The 15,535-nt window shown below is 65.8% G+C and overlaps 1 protein-coding gene across 1 annotated transcript in view; it reads left to right on the plus strand.

The window, feature by feature from the left end:
- DOT1L (DOT1 like histone lysine methyltransferase) overlaps positions 1–15,535 on the plus strand; it is a gene marked incomplete at its 5' end in the record, with an annotated part of 57,653 nt that overhangs the window by 21,475 nt on the left and 20,643 nt on the right. The window contains 5 exons of the mRNA XM_059387615.1: positions 1,208–1,436; positions 3,427–3,521; positions 4,032–4,094; positions 10,478–10,533; positions 12,571–12,650. Of these exons, the coding sequence (XP_059243598.1) occupies positions 1,208–1,436; positions 3,427–3,521; positions 4,032–4,094; positions 10,478–10,533; positions 12,571–12,650 (523 nt within the window). The remainder of the gene's footprint in view (positions 1–1,207; positions 1,437–3,426; positions 3,522–4,031; positions 4,095–10,477; positions 10,534–12,570; positions 12,651–15,535) is intronic.

Here is a 15,535-nt window from a genome sequence, read left to right on the forward strand (position 1 = left end):
GGCCCCGGGGGGAGGGGTCTCCACCCACTGCCCCTCCCATTTCCCGGGTGGTCTTCACACTCGCCTTGCAGACCCCTGCGGACCGCCCTGGAGTGCAGGGGTGCGGCGTGGGCCGGCCTTTGCTGCGACTGGGCTGGGGGTCGGTGCCTCCTCAGCCCCGCCCCCCGCATGCTGGTGCTCCCCGCTGGGTCTCCGAGCGGACAGACCTTCACGTCGGCGCCCTGGCCCCACGGGCACCCTCAGCCGGCTGTGTCCTGAGTGCGTTCCTGCCGGCCCTCTGGGATATTCCGACTATGGAGAGGCCTGGGGCTCTGTCCTCACCGCCCCGTGCCTCCGTGCTGCGGCCTGCGGAGCCCTTGCCTGGCGAAGAACACAGTGGGGCCAGGCCAGGCTGCCAGAGCGGTTCTGGAAAGTGCATTCCCCCGTGTCTGTGGCCGCTCGCTGTCTAGGCAGCGTGGGCTCCTGGTGGGGTGCGGGTTCTCGTGCAGGAGCCTTGCGGTCGGGGAGGCTGTGGTGGGCTGTCGGGCCTGCAGCTCTGAGGGCCTGGCGTGGACTGGCGGGGGCTCTGGGCTGCCGACCCCCTCACGGTTGCTGCCGGGAGGGGAGGGGACTGCTGGATCTCACGAGTATGTCCCAGGCTCCTTGTAAGGACCGGGGTTCGGAGAAGTTTCGTGTCAGCCATGTGGGCGCCCTCCCACTGCCTCAGTCCAGAGCTCTCCCCTCAGTTTTATCCTGGGCAGGAGGTGGGGCCTGAGGCTCGGGGCTGACCTGGGCCACTCATGGCGGGCGTGTGGCCTCTCGTGGGCTGCATGGCGGTGGCTTGGCCCCAGATTGGGAAGGCCCTCAGGAGCGGTCGGTTCCGCAGTCACGGGCCGCAGGTAGCCCAAGGGAGTGGACCGTGCGGGGTCAGGGCTCAGTGGTTCCTGGGGCTGGGAGCCTGAGGACTCTCTCCTCGGGCCCTTGGGAGCTGCACAGGTGCAGGCCCAGTTCTGGCCCCTGAGGCTCCTGACGTGGACCTGCCAGGCGCTGGCTCCTTCTGTGACCATTTCCTTTCCCAGATGGGCTTTCAGGTGAAGGTGCAGCTCTGAGGCCGACGACCTCTGCTGTCTGGGGAGGCGGCGGGGCTGGGGCTGGGGCCGGGACGCAGGGTTGTCATGCGGGGCGGGGCCCCCCATGTCACGCACGTGGGGCTTTCTGTGCCGTCTAGTGGAAGGGGACCACGCAGCCCATGAAGCTGAACACGCGGCCGTCCAACGGGCTCCTGCGGCACATCCTGCAGCAGGTCTACAACCACTCGGTGACGGACCCCGAGAAGCTCAACAACTACGAGCCCTTCTCCCCGGAGGTGTACGGGGAGACGTCCTTTGACTTGGTCGCTCAGATGATCGACGAGATCAAGATGACTGAGGACGACCTGTTTGTGGACCTGGGCAGTGGTGAGTGGGGGCTCGTCGCGCCGCCAGCCTCCCTGGTCCCCGGAGATGGAGCACCTGGTCACCCGCAGCCCCTTGTGGGGGGCCGCCCTTCTCTGCGGCCGGCCGGTGTTCTGCACCGAGGAGAGGCCGGGTCGCCGCGCTCCCAAGGGCCCTCCCTCTCCCTCACCCCTCCTCGCCCTGGGGGACCTGTTCTTGGGACCTGTCCAGAGGGGACCCCAGTGACCACCGCAGACCAGCCCCCCATGTGGCTGTGTGTCCTCATCCCTTCCCCACACGCCCCAGCTCTCACTAGCCCCCCGCCTCTTTTGTGCGTCGGGGGCCCCTGGCACCAGCATGGATGGTCCTGAGGGCAGGGGCCTGTCCTCCGCGTGGCCTAGCAGGCGTCCACGTGAAGAGCCGTGGGCAGAGCGGGACGAGCGCACACCTTGGGTTGGCTGAATCCAGATCGGACGTGTTCGGTGACAGGGCTGGCGAGGGGGTGGCTGTCAGCCTGCGTGGGAACCCCGTGCACAGTCCTCCTCTGGGTCGGCCGGCCACCTGGCTGTGACCCCGTTTGGACACAGAGCCTTGTGCCGCAGACTCAGTGTCCCGTCTCAAACCGGCGCGGCCTCAGCGCTCGCAGAGGGCCAGCACCCCGGGCGAGGACAACTCTTTTCACGTTATCATTAGTGTGGACCTTTTTAAGCATACAATTCATGTTTTACTTATTTATTTGAGGATTTTATTTATCTGACAGAGAGCATAAGCAGCAGAGCGGCAGGCAGAGGGAGAGGGAGAAGCAGGCTTCCTGCTGAGCGTGGAGCCCGACACGGGACTCGATCCCACCTGAGCTGAAGGCAGCTCCTTAGCAACTGAGGTGCCCAGGCGCCCCCACAATTCATATCGTATTAAGAATATGTGTACTTAAAAAAAAAAAAAAAAAAAAAAAAGAATATGTGTACTTTCAGGGGCTCCTGGGCAGCTCACTCAGTCAAGTGTCCAACTCTTGGTTTTGGCTCAGGTCATGACCTCAGGGTCGTGAGATCGAGCCCCACCGCAGCGCCCGTGCTGAGCAGGAGCCTTCTTGAGACTCTGTTCCTTTGTCCTTCTCCTTGATCGTGTATGTGCACGTGTTTTTACTTGGGGCGCCTGGGGGGCTCAGTGGGTTGAGCCTCTGCCTTCCGCTCAGGTCGTGATCTCAGGGTCCTGGGATCGAGTCCGCTTCGGGCTCTCTGCTCAGCGGGGAGCCTGCTTCCCCCTCTCTCTCTCTGCCTGCCTCTCTGCCCACTTGTGATCTCTGCCTGTCAAATAAATAAATAAATGAAATAAAAAAGATTTTTTACTTAAGGAATTTCCACGCCCAGCATGGGGCTTGAACTCATGACCCTGAGACTGAGAGTCACACGCTTCACCACGCAAGCCAGCTGGGCACTCGGGCTTCTTTTCATTATCCAAATATATTCCATTCAAAGCATGAGCTCAGAAGGCTCCCGGCATGCTGGCTGAGAGGCACGACTGACCCAAGTAGGAGGGGGACTGCGGGCCAGGCTTCTGGGCGTACGTGAAGTCTGAGCGCCACGCACTGCCCAGCTGGGCTTGGTGGTGTGCGGGGGCTGCTCCTGCGGCTCCCGCTGCGCATCAGGCCCTGTCGACGCCGAGTGTGGTGGGTGTTCTCGGCGGTTTCAGATGGGCCGGCTGTATTGTGCTGTGGCGGTGACGGGGCACCTTCCAGAGGGAGACACAGCGCGGATTCCCCTCCTGGGAGCCTGGCTACGCTGTCTGTAGGAGGCAGCGTAGGCCAGAAGGCCGTCCCCTAGCAGGGCCCCGGCTCATGGCCTGGGACAGTGGCATATCCTGGTGACCTTGGGGGTGCTCACACCTCCTCGGAGAGCCGCTGGCCTCTGCCTCTTCACCCCTGTGGCCAGCACCTGTGTGGCCTGGGCCTCGGCGCTGGGTGGGCGGCACCTCCGTCCCAGGGCCCGTGTCTGACTGTCCCTCCCTCCCTCTGAAGGAGTGGGCCAGGTCGTGCTACAGGTCGCCGCGGCCACCAACTGTAAGCATCACTACGGCGTGGAGAAAGCGGACATCCCAGCCAAGTACGCGGAGGTGAGTGCCTGCGGGTGCGGTGCAGGTGTGTGTGCTCGCCTCTTTCCTCCCCAGCCTTTGCCGTGACCCACGGGGTGTAAGGCGGGAAGGAGAGCAGGAGGTGGGCGTTCCGAGGGGCTGCTGTGTCTCTGCCCGCACATCTGGCCCCAGTGCGTGTGCCGCCAGCAAGGGCCACAGCCTTGTCTGCCCCAGGCTGGGCCCGTCTCCTCCAAATGCACCCTGGGTCAGCAGGCATCCCCTAGGTGCCTGTGTCCACCTGGGGTGGGGTCAGTGGGGTTTGCGGCATAGGTGCGTGTCCAGAAACGCCTTTAGAGTGTGTGGCCCGCACATGTGGTGGACTCCACAGGTCCTGCGGTCTGTCCTCTCCTGCAGCCCCCAGAGTCACCCAGGCTGCTTCTCAGAGGGACTGGGCTCTGGGCCGGCGGAGGGGCGGTCCCAGCTGTCCTGGGGGAGGCAGGGAGGCGGGGCGGCGGGCAGCGGCTGACGGGCTGTCGCATCCTTCCCTTGCAGACCATGGACCGAGAGTTCAGGAAGTGGATGAAATGGTATGGAAAAAAGCATGCAGAATACACAGTGAGTGCCACCGCCCCGGGCCCCGCAGCTAACGGTCCAGTTCCGCTCCTGCGCCTCCTCCCCCTGACCCGCCGCTCTGCCCTGCCTGTCCTCGCCTGGCGTGTGGTGCTGGGGGAGGGCCGCCCGGCCTCACCAGGGCCCTCCTCCTCGGCCCTCTCCGGTCCTTCTTGGGGGCTGCCACTGCTCCTGCCCCGGGCGCTCCGAGAACGGGCAGCAGGTGGCCCCTCTCCCGCAGCCCTCAGCCGCGTGAAGGCAGTTGTGGGCATCGTGTCCCCGGGCACCTGGCGGGTCTCAGGGAGCCCTCCATGGTGTCGTGCACGTGTGTGTCATGGCCGTGGTGCGGGTCCGGGCGGCAGGGTGCGGACAAGAAGGCCTCTTCCCTGGTCCACTGGCTGGCCCCGTGGCGTCCTCTCCGCTGCCTTCCTGGCAGCACGTGACCCCGCTGGTGAGCCCGTCCTCCTGGCAAGGCTCGGGGCCGGGCCGCACGCCCCCAGCTCCCCGGGCCACTCCTGCACCTTGGCCTCCATGGCTTGCCCCAGGCTTGTGAGCCCCACGTTTTTTGGCTGGCCAGGGTTCCAGAGCCCCGGCCTCTGTCTACCCCGTCCAGGGCTCCTGCATCACACCCCGAAACACGTGTGTGGGCCCGGGCTCATCCCTTCCTTGCTCCCTCTTCCACTGTGGACACACTGCAGCCACGTGGCCACTGCGGGGACACCGTGGACAGAGTGTGTCCCAACCAGACCTTTAACTCCGCCTCCTCCCATTCCGGGTCCAGTGCGCGCACCCAGACCCCTGAGCCTGCGCTCGGCTCCGCGGCCGGCCTCGTCACTGTCCCTCTCGGCGTCTCTTGCGTGTGTTCACGTCTTGTCCTCTCCGTCCCCGGCCCAGAGCACACCGTCCGCTGGCGTTGGCTGCTGTGCTGAGACCGGTGTCCTGGTCGTGTCACGGGACCACGGGCTGGGGCTCGGTTGGGGCGTGGGGAGAAGGGGGAGGGGAGGTTTCCCCTTCCTCAGGCCAGCCCAATGGCTTCTCCTCCTGTCGTCGTCCCCGCACTGTGGTGTTCCAGAGTCTTCGTCAGACCCGAGGTCTCCGTGCTTGCTCCTTGGTGTCTTCCGGTGGCTGTTTTAGGAGCAGGGCCGAGAGGCTGAGGTTGGCACCTGGGTCCTTTCCTTCTGCATGTGGAGCCCCGTGGTTTCAGCCGGAGCTTGCAGGCTCCGCCCTCGCACACCGCTGTCCGTCCGTGCCGTCCCGCTGCCGTGGCTCTGTCTGTCCGTCCGTGCCGTCCCACTGCCGTGGCTCTGTCCATCCGTGCCGTCCCGCTGCCGTGGCTCTGTCTGTCCGTCCGTGCCGTCCCGCTGCTGTGGCTCTGTCTGTCCGTCCGTGCCGTCCCGCTGCGTGGCTCTGTCTGTCCGTCCGTGCCGTCCCGCTGCCGTGGCTCTGTAGCAAGTCTACTCAGGCGCCACCCACCTGTCTTCTGACCTGGCTCTCCTTCCATGCCGTGTCGCCGACTTGGGGGCTTTCCCGTCCCCAGATAAGCCAGGGCGGGGGGTGGCGGGCCAGAGTCTGTGCCGGCATGTGGGGACAGCTCATGTCCAGATAGGGTCGCGTCTTTCTGCCTCCGACGCAGCCTGCTCTCCCTCACCGACGTCGGTCGCCAGGCTTTTGTAGTCTGCCTCCTGTAGATCTCACACACGTTTTGTTAGCGTTACCTAGAAGTCTGTCTGTCTGTCTTGGTGCGTGTATGAACAATACTGGCTTTAATTTCAAATCCGCATGTCAGTTGCTGGTTTGTAGGAAGGCAGTCGGCTTCTGCCATGTGTTCACATACGACGACGCCCCTATCTTAGAGTGGTGTTGTAGTGGCTTATCAGTTCCACGTGTGCTTTTCTGAATTCGTTCAGATTTCCTGCGTAGACGATCCTGTCATTTGCGAACAGAGGTGGTGTCACGTCTCCTTCTCGGTCTGTGTGTGTTATTTCTCCTGTCTGTTGCACAAGCCGGTGTAACATTGGTATGGCCGGGACGCTAGCGAGGGACACCGTGGCCTGTTCCTGAGCTTCCTGGAAAGCAGTGACTTTCCCATCACGGAGGGGATGTGAGTCGGCAGGTGTTTCGTGGGCGTTCCGGACCGAGCAGACACGTTTCGCTCCGTTCTGGCTGGGCTGGGGATCCTCACCGTGCATGGCGCTGGCGTCTGTTAAATGCCTTTCCCGAGTGTGTTGGCACAACCCTGCCAGTGTGGCGAGCGCAGGGGTCCTCCGTGGCTGGGGGTCCTGCCCGGTCGTGGCGTGGGTGGTTTTCACACGGTGCTGGATTTCTGCTCCACACCTGCGTTGTGGGGAGCGCTTGCGTCGGCGTCCCCCAGGGCTCCCGGCCGGGAGCTCTCCTCCCCTGTGACGTCCTCGGGTGCGGGGTGTTGGCCCCGTGGGGGTGGAGGTGCGCCCTCTGCTTCTGTTCTGTGTTTCCGGGGCCAGGACATGCGCAGGCATGGTGGGGCCGGCTTCGCTTCCCTGCATCCTGGTGCAGTTTCTTCTGGAGCTCTCTGCCCCGCACCTGCGGCTCCCGGGGTCAGCCATTTGGGCTGAGCCTGCAGAAGTCCAGTGGGTTTCCATTTCTAGGAGCTTCTTCCCACTTCTCCTCTGCAGACTGCAGCCCTGGGCAGACCTCCTGAGACGTGGGATTTTGCATCTTCAAGGGCTTTTCATTCCTGGTGAGGGCGCCGCACCCTGAGGAGCGGCCCCCAGTGCAGTCAGTGCGGCCCACTTGCAGCCTCGGGTGGCTCCTGGGGGTGGGGGCCAGGGCGGGGGCCGGGGCGGGGGCCAGGGCGGGGGCCGGGGCGGGGGCCAGGGCGGGGGCCAGGCTGGGCCGCTGCCTGCTGCCCACTGCCCGCCTGCTTCCCTCTCTTGGCTCGGTGTAGGGTCAGTGGTTGGCACACGGGCGGACAGGAGGGGCCCCCCTCATTCCTTGGGTCTGGCGTGAGGCAGAGCGCTCGCTGGCCCCGCCGCGGCCCCTGCGGGGTGGCTGCAAAAGGAATTCAGCTCAGAGGACACTCAGGCACAACCTTGGCCGTGGATGTGTGGAGGAAGCTGGCCGAGCCTCTGCCGTGTGTTCTCTTTCCAGAGGGCGTCCTGCAGCGCCGGCCCCGCGGCTGTGGGAGCCTGTGGTGACGGGGAGCGCCCACGTTTGGCGGACACTCGTGTCCCGGGTCTGTGAGGCCTTCCCAGCCGCATTCTGTGGCTTTGACCAGGCGTCTCGTTGGCGGACAGACAGTCCTGCTCCGTTGATCAAGAACCTAAGAGGAGGCAGCCAACAGGGGTCTAAAAATAGCTCCGTGGCTTCTCCAAGCCCCACAGCCTGCTTCTGCGGCCAAGGCTCCCCGTGTGGCACCGCCTCCTCTGTGTCCTCCCGCCTCCGCAGAGGTCCCCCCGAGGCTCCACCTACCAGCCTCGGCCCCGCCTCCCTGTCCTGCAGCCCCGCGGTGCCCGGCGCCAGGCCCTCCCTGCCACCACGTGCCTCCTCCCGACAGAGCCCCCGTGCCCTCCTTCCCTTGGCTTCTGCCTGCGGGGTGAAGGGTGCCCCCTCCACCTGGGAGACGCTCTGTCCGGCTCCCTGCCCAGGCGGACGTCCAGGCCCCCAGAGGCCCCTTAACACAGTAGCCGGGCTGTTCACAATGAGCCCCGTACGCTGTGGGCACCTGGCAATGGGCTTGGCCCGCAGCGGGTTGCAGGCATCGAGAGTGTGTCACCTGGGGTCGCTGTGGCCTCGTGGAGGTGCCACGGCAGGGAGGGTGTCCGCAGACCGGCCTGTGCAGAGGTGCTTCCTGCACTCGGGCCTCTCTCTCCAGGACGTGCGTGGGGCCTCCCCCTGGGCACCTGCCACCCCTCCAGCGTTGTCGATGTCACCATGGTGCACGTGTGGCCCTTGGGGTGACTGGGCCACGTCCGCTGGGGCCCCCTGCATCTCAGACGTGCTGGCCCACCTCCCCTTTGGTCTTGGGCTGGGTTGGGTCACCGGCAGGCTGGTGCTGCCAGGAGATGGGGCCTGGTGGTTCAGCCGAGCCATGCTGCATCTGTGGACTTGGGGCTACTCCTGGGTGGGTGCGCTGAATGCCGGGGCCTGCCCGTTGCCCCCCGACTCTGGCTGGGGCAGACCTCGGTCTCTTCATGCTCAGGCGCTGTGCTCTTTTCCCACGACAAGAGCATGTATGCTTGGTGCGGGGATGTGCACGGCCTCCAGGAGCATGTCTGGGGCGAGCTGTGGGGCTGAGGGGCCCAGGCACCTGCCTGCCGGCTCGGGGTCTCTGCCAGGGGTGGTCATGGGCTCCGACACCCTCTGCGCCAGTGCATGCCCAGGACCTTCTCCGTGTCTTCCCATTCCGTCACACGTGGAGGTCTGCCTGACCCTGGAGCCATTCACGGGGTCCCAGGGCAGGGGCACAGGAAGGCCACACACACCTTCCCAACGGCACAGCCACTGCAGCCGGCGCCCTTCTTCTGAGGCTCACAGCCTGCCTGTGCCCAGAGCAGAGCCACGGTAGGGCCGGGTGAGCAGAGCCCGAGCCAGCGGCCGTTCTCTGGCCTCAACCCAGCAGTGCTGCTCCGGCCTGAGCTGCGTGGCCTGGACAGGGAGCCGCCAAGGAGAGGGAGGCCGCCTGGAGAAGTGCCTGAAGGCATCTGTGTCTGTCCTAGGCCCAGGTGCGGGGATGTACCGGGAGGACCTTAGGGCCCAGCAGGCGGTCGTCCCCAGGGCCATGGTTTGGACAGAGGACAGAGGACAGAAAGCAAAATGAGCTCATGGTGGTGGTGGGGGGGGACACCAGGCAGGAGCTTCCAGAGCCCTCTCCCGGGGTGTCCCACAGGACACGCTTAGTTCCCCCCAAACGAGACAGCGCCGTGCGTGTGTGCTGTGGTCTCCAGGGGCTGGCAGAGACCCAGCTCCGGGTTCTCCACGGGGTCGGTCTCGCGGGCTCATCTGCCGACTCGGGGCGGGGAGCAGGTGCTCAGCCCGAGCCTCGCGTCCGCACAGACAGTTCAGGGACCAGAGACCCCAGCAGTGAGGCTGGCCGGAGCCCGCAGTCCGGTTCCAGACGCCGTGGAGGGCCAGACTCGCAAGCGGCCGGTGGGGAGGGCGGGCTCTGACCGTCAGTGCGAGCTCTCTCTCACGTGCGCTGCAGACTCGAGTCATTCCCGGGGCCTGGCAGGACTGTTCTCAGGAGTGTGGCAGATTTAGGAAGTTCCACAGGAGGGGAGAGGATTCAGAGTTGGGACAGCTGGGGTGTGGGCAGCCCCCCACAATGCCCGAGCACGCTTGGGTGGACTGCCCTCTGCCCTGGATCAGCGGCACTCACCGGAGACTGGGCCGTCTCTGCTCAGCGTCTTCTGTCTGTTTCTGAGCGAGAGCAGGCCCAGTGCCTTGCTGGACTCCTGCTGTCTTCATGAGGGAAGTGGGGGTTCCGGGTCACCTTGCGGCACTCATCAGGGTGCAGGTGAGGCCAGTCACTGGCCCCACCCTCCCCTGGCCCCCCGGCCCCCACGATCCCCCGTTCCCGTCCATGGAGAAGCCTGGTCTGGACGTGTCACACGTGTGAACTCACACCCCATGTGGCCTTCTGTGTTTGGTTTCCTCCCCGCGCGTTATGGGCTTGGGGTCTGTCTCTGGGGCTGCGCGTGGGCTTCTAGCTCCTGTCTGTGGCCGGGGGTCGCTCCTGCACATGGGGATGCGCTGATGGGTGTCTCTGTCGTCTGCTCTTCGGAATCTGGCCGCCGAGACCGGGCAGGTGCAGGCTTTGCAGGGACACACGGTCTCGCTTCTCGGCGTACACGGAGGTGCAGTGCGGTCGTGTTTTGAAGAATGATAACATCAGGCATGTAGGTTTGCTGAATGCCCCAGCTTGGGGCACCTCGGTCCGCAGGCTCTTGGAGGCCCCGTGTTAGTGTGCTGGGCCACGCCACACAGAGAGCTCTGCCCTGGTGTCGCTCGGTGCGTAGGTGCCTCCTGAGGGCACAACCACTGTTCCCTTTGGTAGCCCCGGCCGGCCAGCCCACTCCTGTCCAGAACTGCCGGCAGGCTGGGAACCCCATGTGGCTGCGTCCCCAGCTGGCTCTGGGTGGCTCCATGGTGCGTCCTCTGCTGGGGCTGGAGCCTCCCTGAGCCGCCGCCGGCCTGGTCCCAGATCCTCCCCTCATCAGTGACTGCGCTCCTGTCTCCTGTCTCCGGTTCTCTGCGCGGGCGGGCGGGGCGCGAAGCCGGCCGAGGCCCCGGTTGACGGAGGCCCCGGGTCAGCCTCTGCCGGTTCTCTGTGCGGGCGGGCGGGGCGCGAAGCCGGCCGAGGCCCCGGTCGACGGAGGCCCCGGGTCAGCCTCTGCCGGTTCTCTGCCTTTCAGCTGGAGAGAGGCGACTTCCTCTCAGAGGAGTGGAGAGAGCGGATCGCCAACACAAGGTAGGGCCCCGGGCGAGCGCCTCCGGGGAGGGTGCGTGGCTGCCGGGCTCCTTTTCTCCCTGCCCCTGCCTGCAGCGGAGCAGGTGGTCCGGGGGGCTGGACCCAGGGCCCCAGGGTAGGGCCAGGTGTGGCTCAAGGCCTGCACGTGCCAGTCCCCGGGCTGCCCGTCAGGAAGGGCCCTTCCCTACCGTCTCGGCTCTGTGCTCAGCGCGCGGACTCTTGCTGTGTCCACACCTCCCCGAGGTGGGCGCGGGGCCGGGCTTCTCTGCACCCACTGCGGAACGGCGTCCTGTCCCCCACGGCTGGGCTGCTGTGGTTTTGCCCGTACACTCCCCCCTAGTCCTGCCCCGGGCCTCGGGCTGGGGCACGGAAGTCAGCTGGAGCCTGCTGGGAGCCCGGGACCCGAGGGGCATTGCGCACCCAGAGCTGTCTTCCTGGGGACGAGGCAGCCTTGTTGATGGTGGCCCACTGTGTTGGGAGACCCTGCCGTCTGGCCTCTCCATGTTTTTCCTTCAGGCACATACTGCCTGTTGCCCCAGAGTCCCCACCGTATGAGTCCTGGGGGCTGGTAGAAGCTGGGTGCTGCTCTTTCCAGGAGGCCTCCCTTTGTGGCTGCCCCATGAGAAGTTCTCATCCGAGGGGTCTGCTCTGCTCTCCCCTCCTGGCCGGGTCTTCCCCCTCTTCCTGAGAGACTCATGCTGACTTCGTGGGCATCCCCGTCCATGGGGGCCTGGGGGCTCTCTAGTGCTGGGCGCAGGCTGGCGGCGTCTGGGCTGAGGTGTCCCCTGTTGTGGTCACGGGGAGGGCGCTGTCCCCCGGGCCTTGTCGGCCCCTCGTACTGCAGGCAGACTGGGAAAGGCGTCGGTGATGGGCGAGTGGCCTCTTGATGTCCCCCAGGTGCTCTGTGTCCCGGCAGGGGTACCCCTCCCCCTCCCAGCCCCTTTCTTGTTGGGGACACACGTCCCCGCTTCTGCCTTCTCGTGCAGGGCATGGGAGGGAGTGACTGCCTTCGGGGCACCCTTCTTCCCTCAGAGCGGTCGCCAGGGTCTTGGCTGGCTCACGTCCTGCCTTCCCAGGCCCATCCCCAGTTAGGGACTAGGACAGAGCAGGCGCGCGCCCCGTGAGAGCTTGTTCTCCCCGGCTGTCTTGTCAGGGCTCTGTCCCTGGGCTCCCCAGGACGCCTGGGCCCAGCCTGACGGCTCTCGCCCTTGTCTTTCCTGCGCGGGGCTCAGGGAGAGCGCACGGGGCTTGCTCTGTGTCTGTGCGGCTTCTTCCCTGCCGCTCTGCCCGCGGGCACCGGTGTCTGTTCTCGGGTCTTCCGCGGCTGTTCTGGTACCTGCTCTGCTTCCAGGCATCTCGATTTTAACCTGTCGAGACTCAAAACAAGCAGCGAGGGGACGGCTGGGATCAGCCCGGCGTGTCTTTTGTCCCTTCCAAGAGTGGAACTAAACGTCCGTCTGCCCCGGCTCAGATTCTATCTGGAGGCACTTCCGTGGGGGAGGAGAGCCGCCCGGCCCGGCTGCGTCGGGAGCTGCTTCACCTGCGGGGCTGGACGTGAGCCGGTGCTCGGCGGCTCGCGGCCATTCAGAGAGGGCCTGGAGCGGGCACAAGCTGGGCCCAGGCGGCGGGCAGGGGTGCGTCTCTGCACACGCAGTGTGAGGCGGCAGCGTCCCCGGCCGCCCCGGCTGGCGTGTTCGGACCAGGGCCCGGTGGTCCAGCGCCAGAGCACGCGGGCAGGCGGAGGAGGACTCTGGCTCTGGTCCCACCGGTCCTCGGGCGCCTCCTTCCAAATGCCTCTGGACGCTGTCCGTGTGCCCGCCTGCCCGGGTGTCCTCACGTCTCCGTCCCCAGGTGACGCGTGTGCAGTCCGCATTCCCACCCCGGGGGCGGGCGGGGACCGCCCCCCACCGGCCAGCCTGCTCATCCTCTGCGCCCTGCGGGCCGCGGGTCCCGTCCTGGGCTGGGGGAGCCGGCGGTGGAGGCGGTAGGCGGCGCGCCGGAGCCTCGGCCTCACTCAACTGGAACATTGTTTTGCAGTGTTATATTTGTGAATAACTTTGCCTTTGGTCCTGAGGTGGATCACCAGCTGAAGGAGCGGTTTGCCAACATGAAGGAAGGTAACGCACTCTCCCCACAACCCTGCCCTGTCGCGGTCCCTGTGTGCTCGCGGCGCCCAAGGTCCGCGCGGTCCGTCTGTGGAGCTGGCTGTGACCGCGGGCACGGCCGGGTCCGTGCTGGCCGCCCTCACTTGCGGGCTCCGCAGCCGTGGTGCCTCTGGCCCCGGCAGACATGGTGGGGCCGACCGGGCCTCCCCCGGGTGGATGGGGCCCGCGGGCCCGGGGGCCTTGGGGTGGGGGCCCGGCTTGCCAGCGGCTGCATACTGTGCGGCCGCGCTCACATGTCCTGGAGGCAACAAGTGACTTCTCGGTGCGAGCTCATGCTACAGGGTTACTCACTGAGGGTCTGACGTTCGGGCTCGACCTGTGACCCCGACCCGGGGACAGTGAGGCCACGGGGCTCGTCCCGACAGGCCTCTTCAGCTCTCTGGGTTGTCCCTGTGTTTGGGCCCCGGTTGCCCTCGTCCTCCTTCCCGTCCCCGGTGGGGAGGGGGAGGGGCCCCTTGCCGCGCGTGTCTTGGACTCCACGGCCTGGGCTCTTGCTCGAGTTGGTTGGCGTGTAGGTGGGGTTGCGCTTTCTTTTTTTAAAGAATTTCAGGACTTTTTATTTGACAGAGAGAGATAGTGAGAGAGAGCACACAAGCAGGGCAGAGGGAGAGGGAGAAGCAGGCTTCCCGCTGAGCAGGGAGCCCAATGCGGGGCTTGATCCCAAGACCCCAAGATCATGGCCTGAGCCGAAGGCAGACGCCCAACCACTGAGCCCCCAGGCACCGCAGGGTTGCGTTTTCTTTGTGCTCGTGGAGGCTTCCAGATTTGGAATTGTGTGGGTGCACGAGTGGGGTGAGGCCCTCTACTCTATCTGGCCCGAACCTTCTAGGGGAAACTTTTCTGAATCTTGGCAAGCAGAGACCGGAGGCCATTGTGCTTGGGGGCAGCCTCCCGGCTGGACTCCTTCCAGGGGAGCCCTCTGCTCCCTGGCTCCTCCCACGGCCCGAGGTGCACCTGAGGGCGGTGGACCGACAAGCCCTCTGCGCCAGGGGTACGTGGGCCCTGCGCCCGCAGCTGCCCTGCCGACGCTGGCCACGGGAGGAGCTCCCTCCAGCTCTGTCTTAGGCAGCGCAGGTCAGGTGTCACCTTTCCCTGTGCTGTGCCGGGAGCCTCTGTGTACTTGGAATGTCAGGCAGAGAAGACCATCCAGTCTAGAAGCTTCTGAGGAGGTGGGCGGGAGACAGCGTCACGTGAGCACCGATTGAGGCCTGGTCAGTGCAGGGGACTGTTCATGTGCTCTGTGTCTGAGCGCAGCAGAGCGAGCCCGGTGGGCTCCTGGAGGAAGGAGAAACACCAGCAGCTTCCTCCGGGTGTGGGCCACCCTGGGCGCTGTCTGGGGCACACGGGCTGGGCCCCAGTGGGGCCTCCTGTCGCTCTCCCGTGGATGAGGGCCTTGTCACCCGCTTGTCAGCTGTGCCTCTGGCATGTGTCCTCGCTGAGCTGAGAGTCAAGGTTCTGGCTGTTTTTTCATTTTCTCCCCATGCGGAGACAGTCTTGGAACAGTGTGGGGCCTCTGTCTAGCTGAGCTTGGGGACACACTGAATCTGAAGTCCTTGGTCGTGGCCCACTGTGTTTCAGGATCAAGAGGAGCCCACTGCTTTTGGGCCGAGTTCTCCAGCCAACGGCCCAGAGCCCACAGGCTCTCCTCCTCACACGTGCCCGGGTTTAGGGCGGCCAGGCCCTGGGTCGTAGCAGGGGGTGCTACTGTCCTCATTAGAGCTCTGGCCTCAGGTGCCCATCCTTCTCAAGGCCCTCCTGGCATGAACACGACTGGCCTCCTCGGCCCCCAGTGTGGCTGCCCTGTCGGAGGAGTGGGCTGCGGGCTGTGGCCTCAGTGTGGGTGTCGCCCGCCTGGGCTCTGTGGTCAGCAGTACCCTTCCTGGGTCTGGACGGGAAGCCTCAGGACATGCCTCATCCTTGGCTGATCCCTGTAGCTTGTAACACAGTTGCTAAAGCCGCTGCTGGTTTTCCAGGTTCCGAGGTGGCCTGAATGTGACCTGGGCGCTCCCAACTCAGGAGCCCGCGCGTGCCGCCTTCCCTGCCCCTCCCAGCTGCTTCGGGCTCTAGTTCTGAGGAGGGCCAAGCACCCTCCACATTCCCGTTCCTGTGGGAGAGGGAAGAGATGGGTCCCCACACGTCCCATTACGAGACGTTTCGAGGAAGTGGAGGGCCACCCCGCACCTGCGCAGGCTGCCGCCCGCCGCCCTCAGCCCTGCCAGCTGCATGGCCTGTGTGCAGGGACTGTGTGCACGAGCCTGGGTGCTCCCCGTCATTTTTTAGGGGCCGTGCGCCTCCCCCAGGAGAGTGCGGAGGCCCCTCCACCTGTCACTGTCCTGCTGTCTGCCCAGGAGCCTCCCTTCTGGCAGTTTCCTCCTGGGCAAGGGGCCAGGTGGGCTTTTGTGGGAGCCGGGCTCCTCTGCGTTTGTTGACGGCCCCCGCCGGACGTCCGGGCTCGTTGTCTCATGGGGTGTCGCAGCTCTCGTTCCTTCCTTGTGGTGTCCTATGGGTGAGCTTGGGGGACCTGATGGGGCCCAGACAGCCCGCGGAGCCCTGCGGTCCCCAGGCACCTGACCCGTGATCCTGGAGCGGCACGCCCTTGGGCCCCTCCCAGCTCCCTTGCCGAGTGGGCCGCGCAGGGTGCTGTGTTCCTCACGGGAGCCCCCGGGGGGCCCGGGATGCAGTTCAGAGGCCCTCCGGGTTCCAGGCACCCCGCGGGGCTGTTCAGCCTCTGTCTGCTGAGACCTTTGATAGGACCCTGTGGTCTCTGACCCTGGCTGCCCCGACCTGGCGCCTGGCCCAGTGCTGGGTTTGTCGTGGCCTGCTCCCACTGGGCTTGG

The sequence above is a fragment of the Mustela nigripes genome, chromosome 2 (assembly GCF_022355385.1).
Source record: "Mustela nigripes isolate SB6536 chromosome 2, MUSNIG.SB6536, whole genome shotgun sequence".
Taxonomy (NCBI): domain Eukaryota; kingdom Metazoa; phylum Chordata; class Mammalia; order Carnivora; family Mustelidae; genus Mustela; species Mustela nigripes.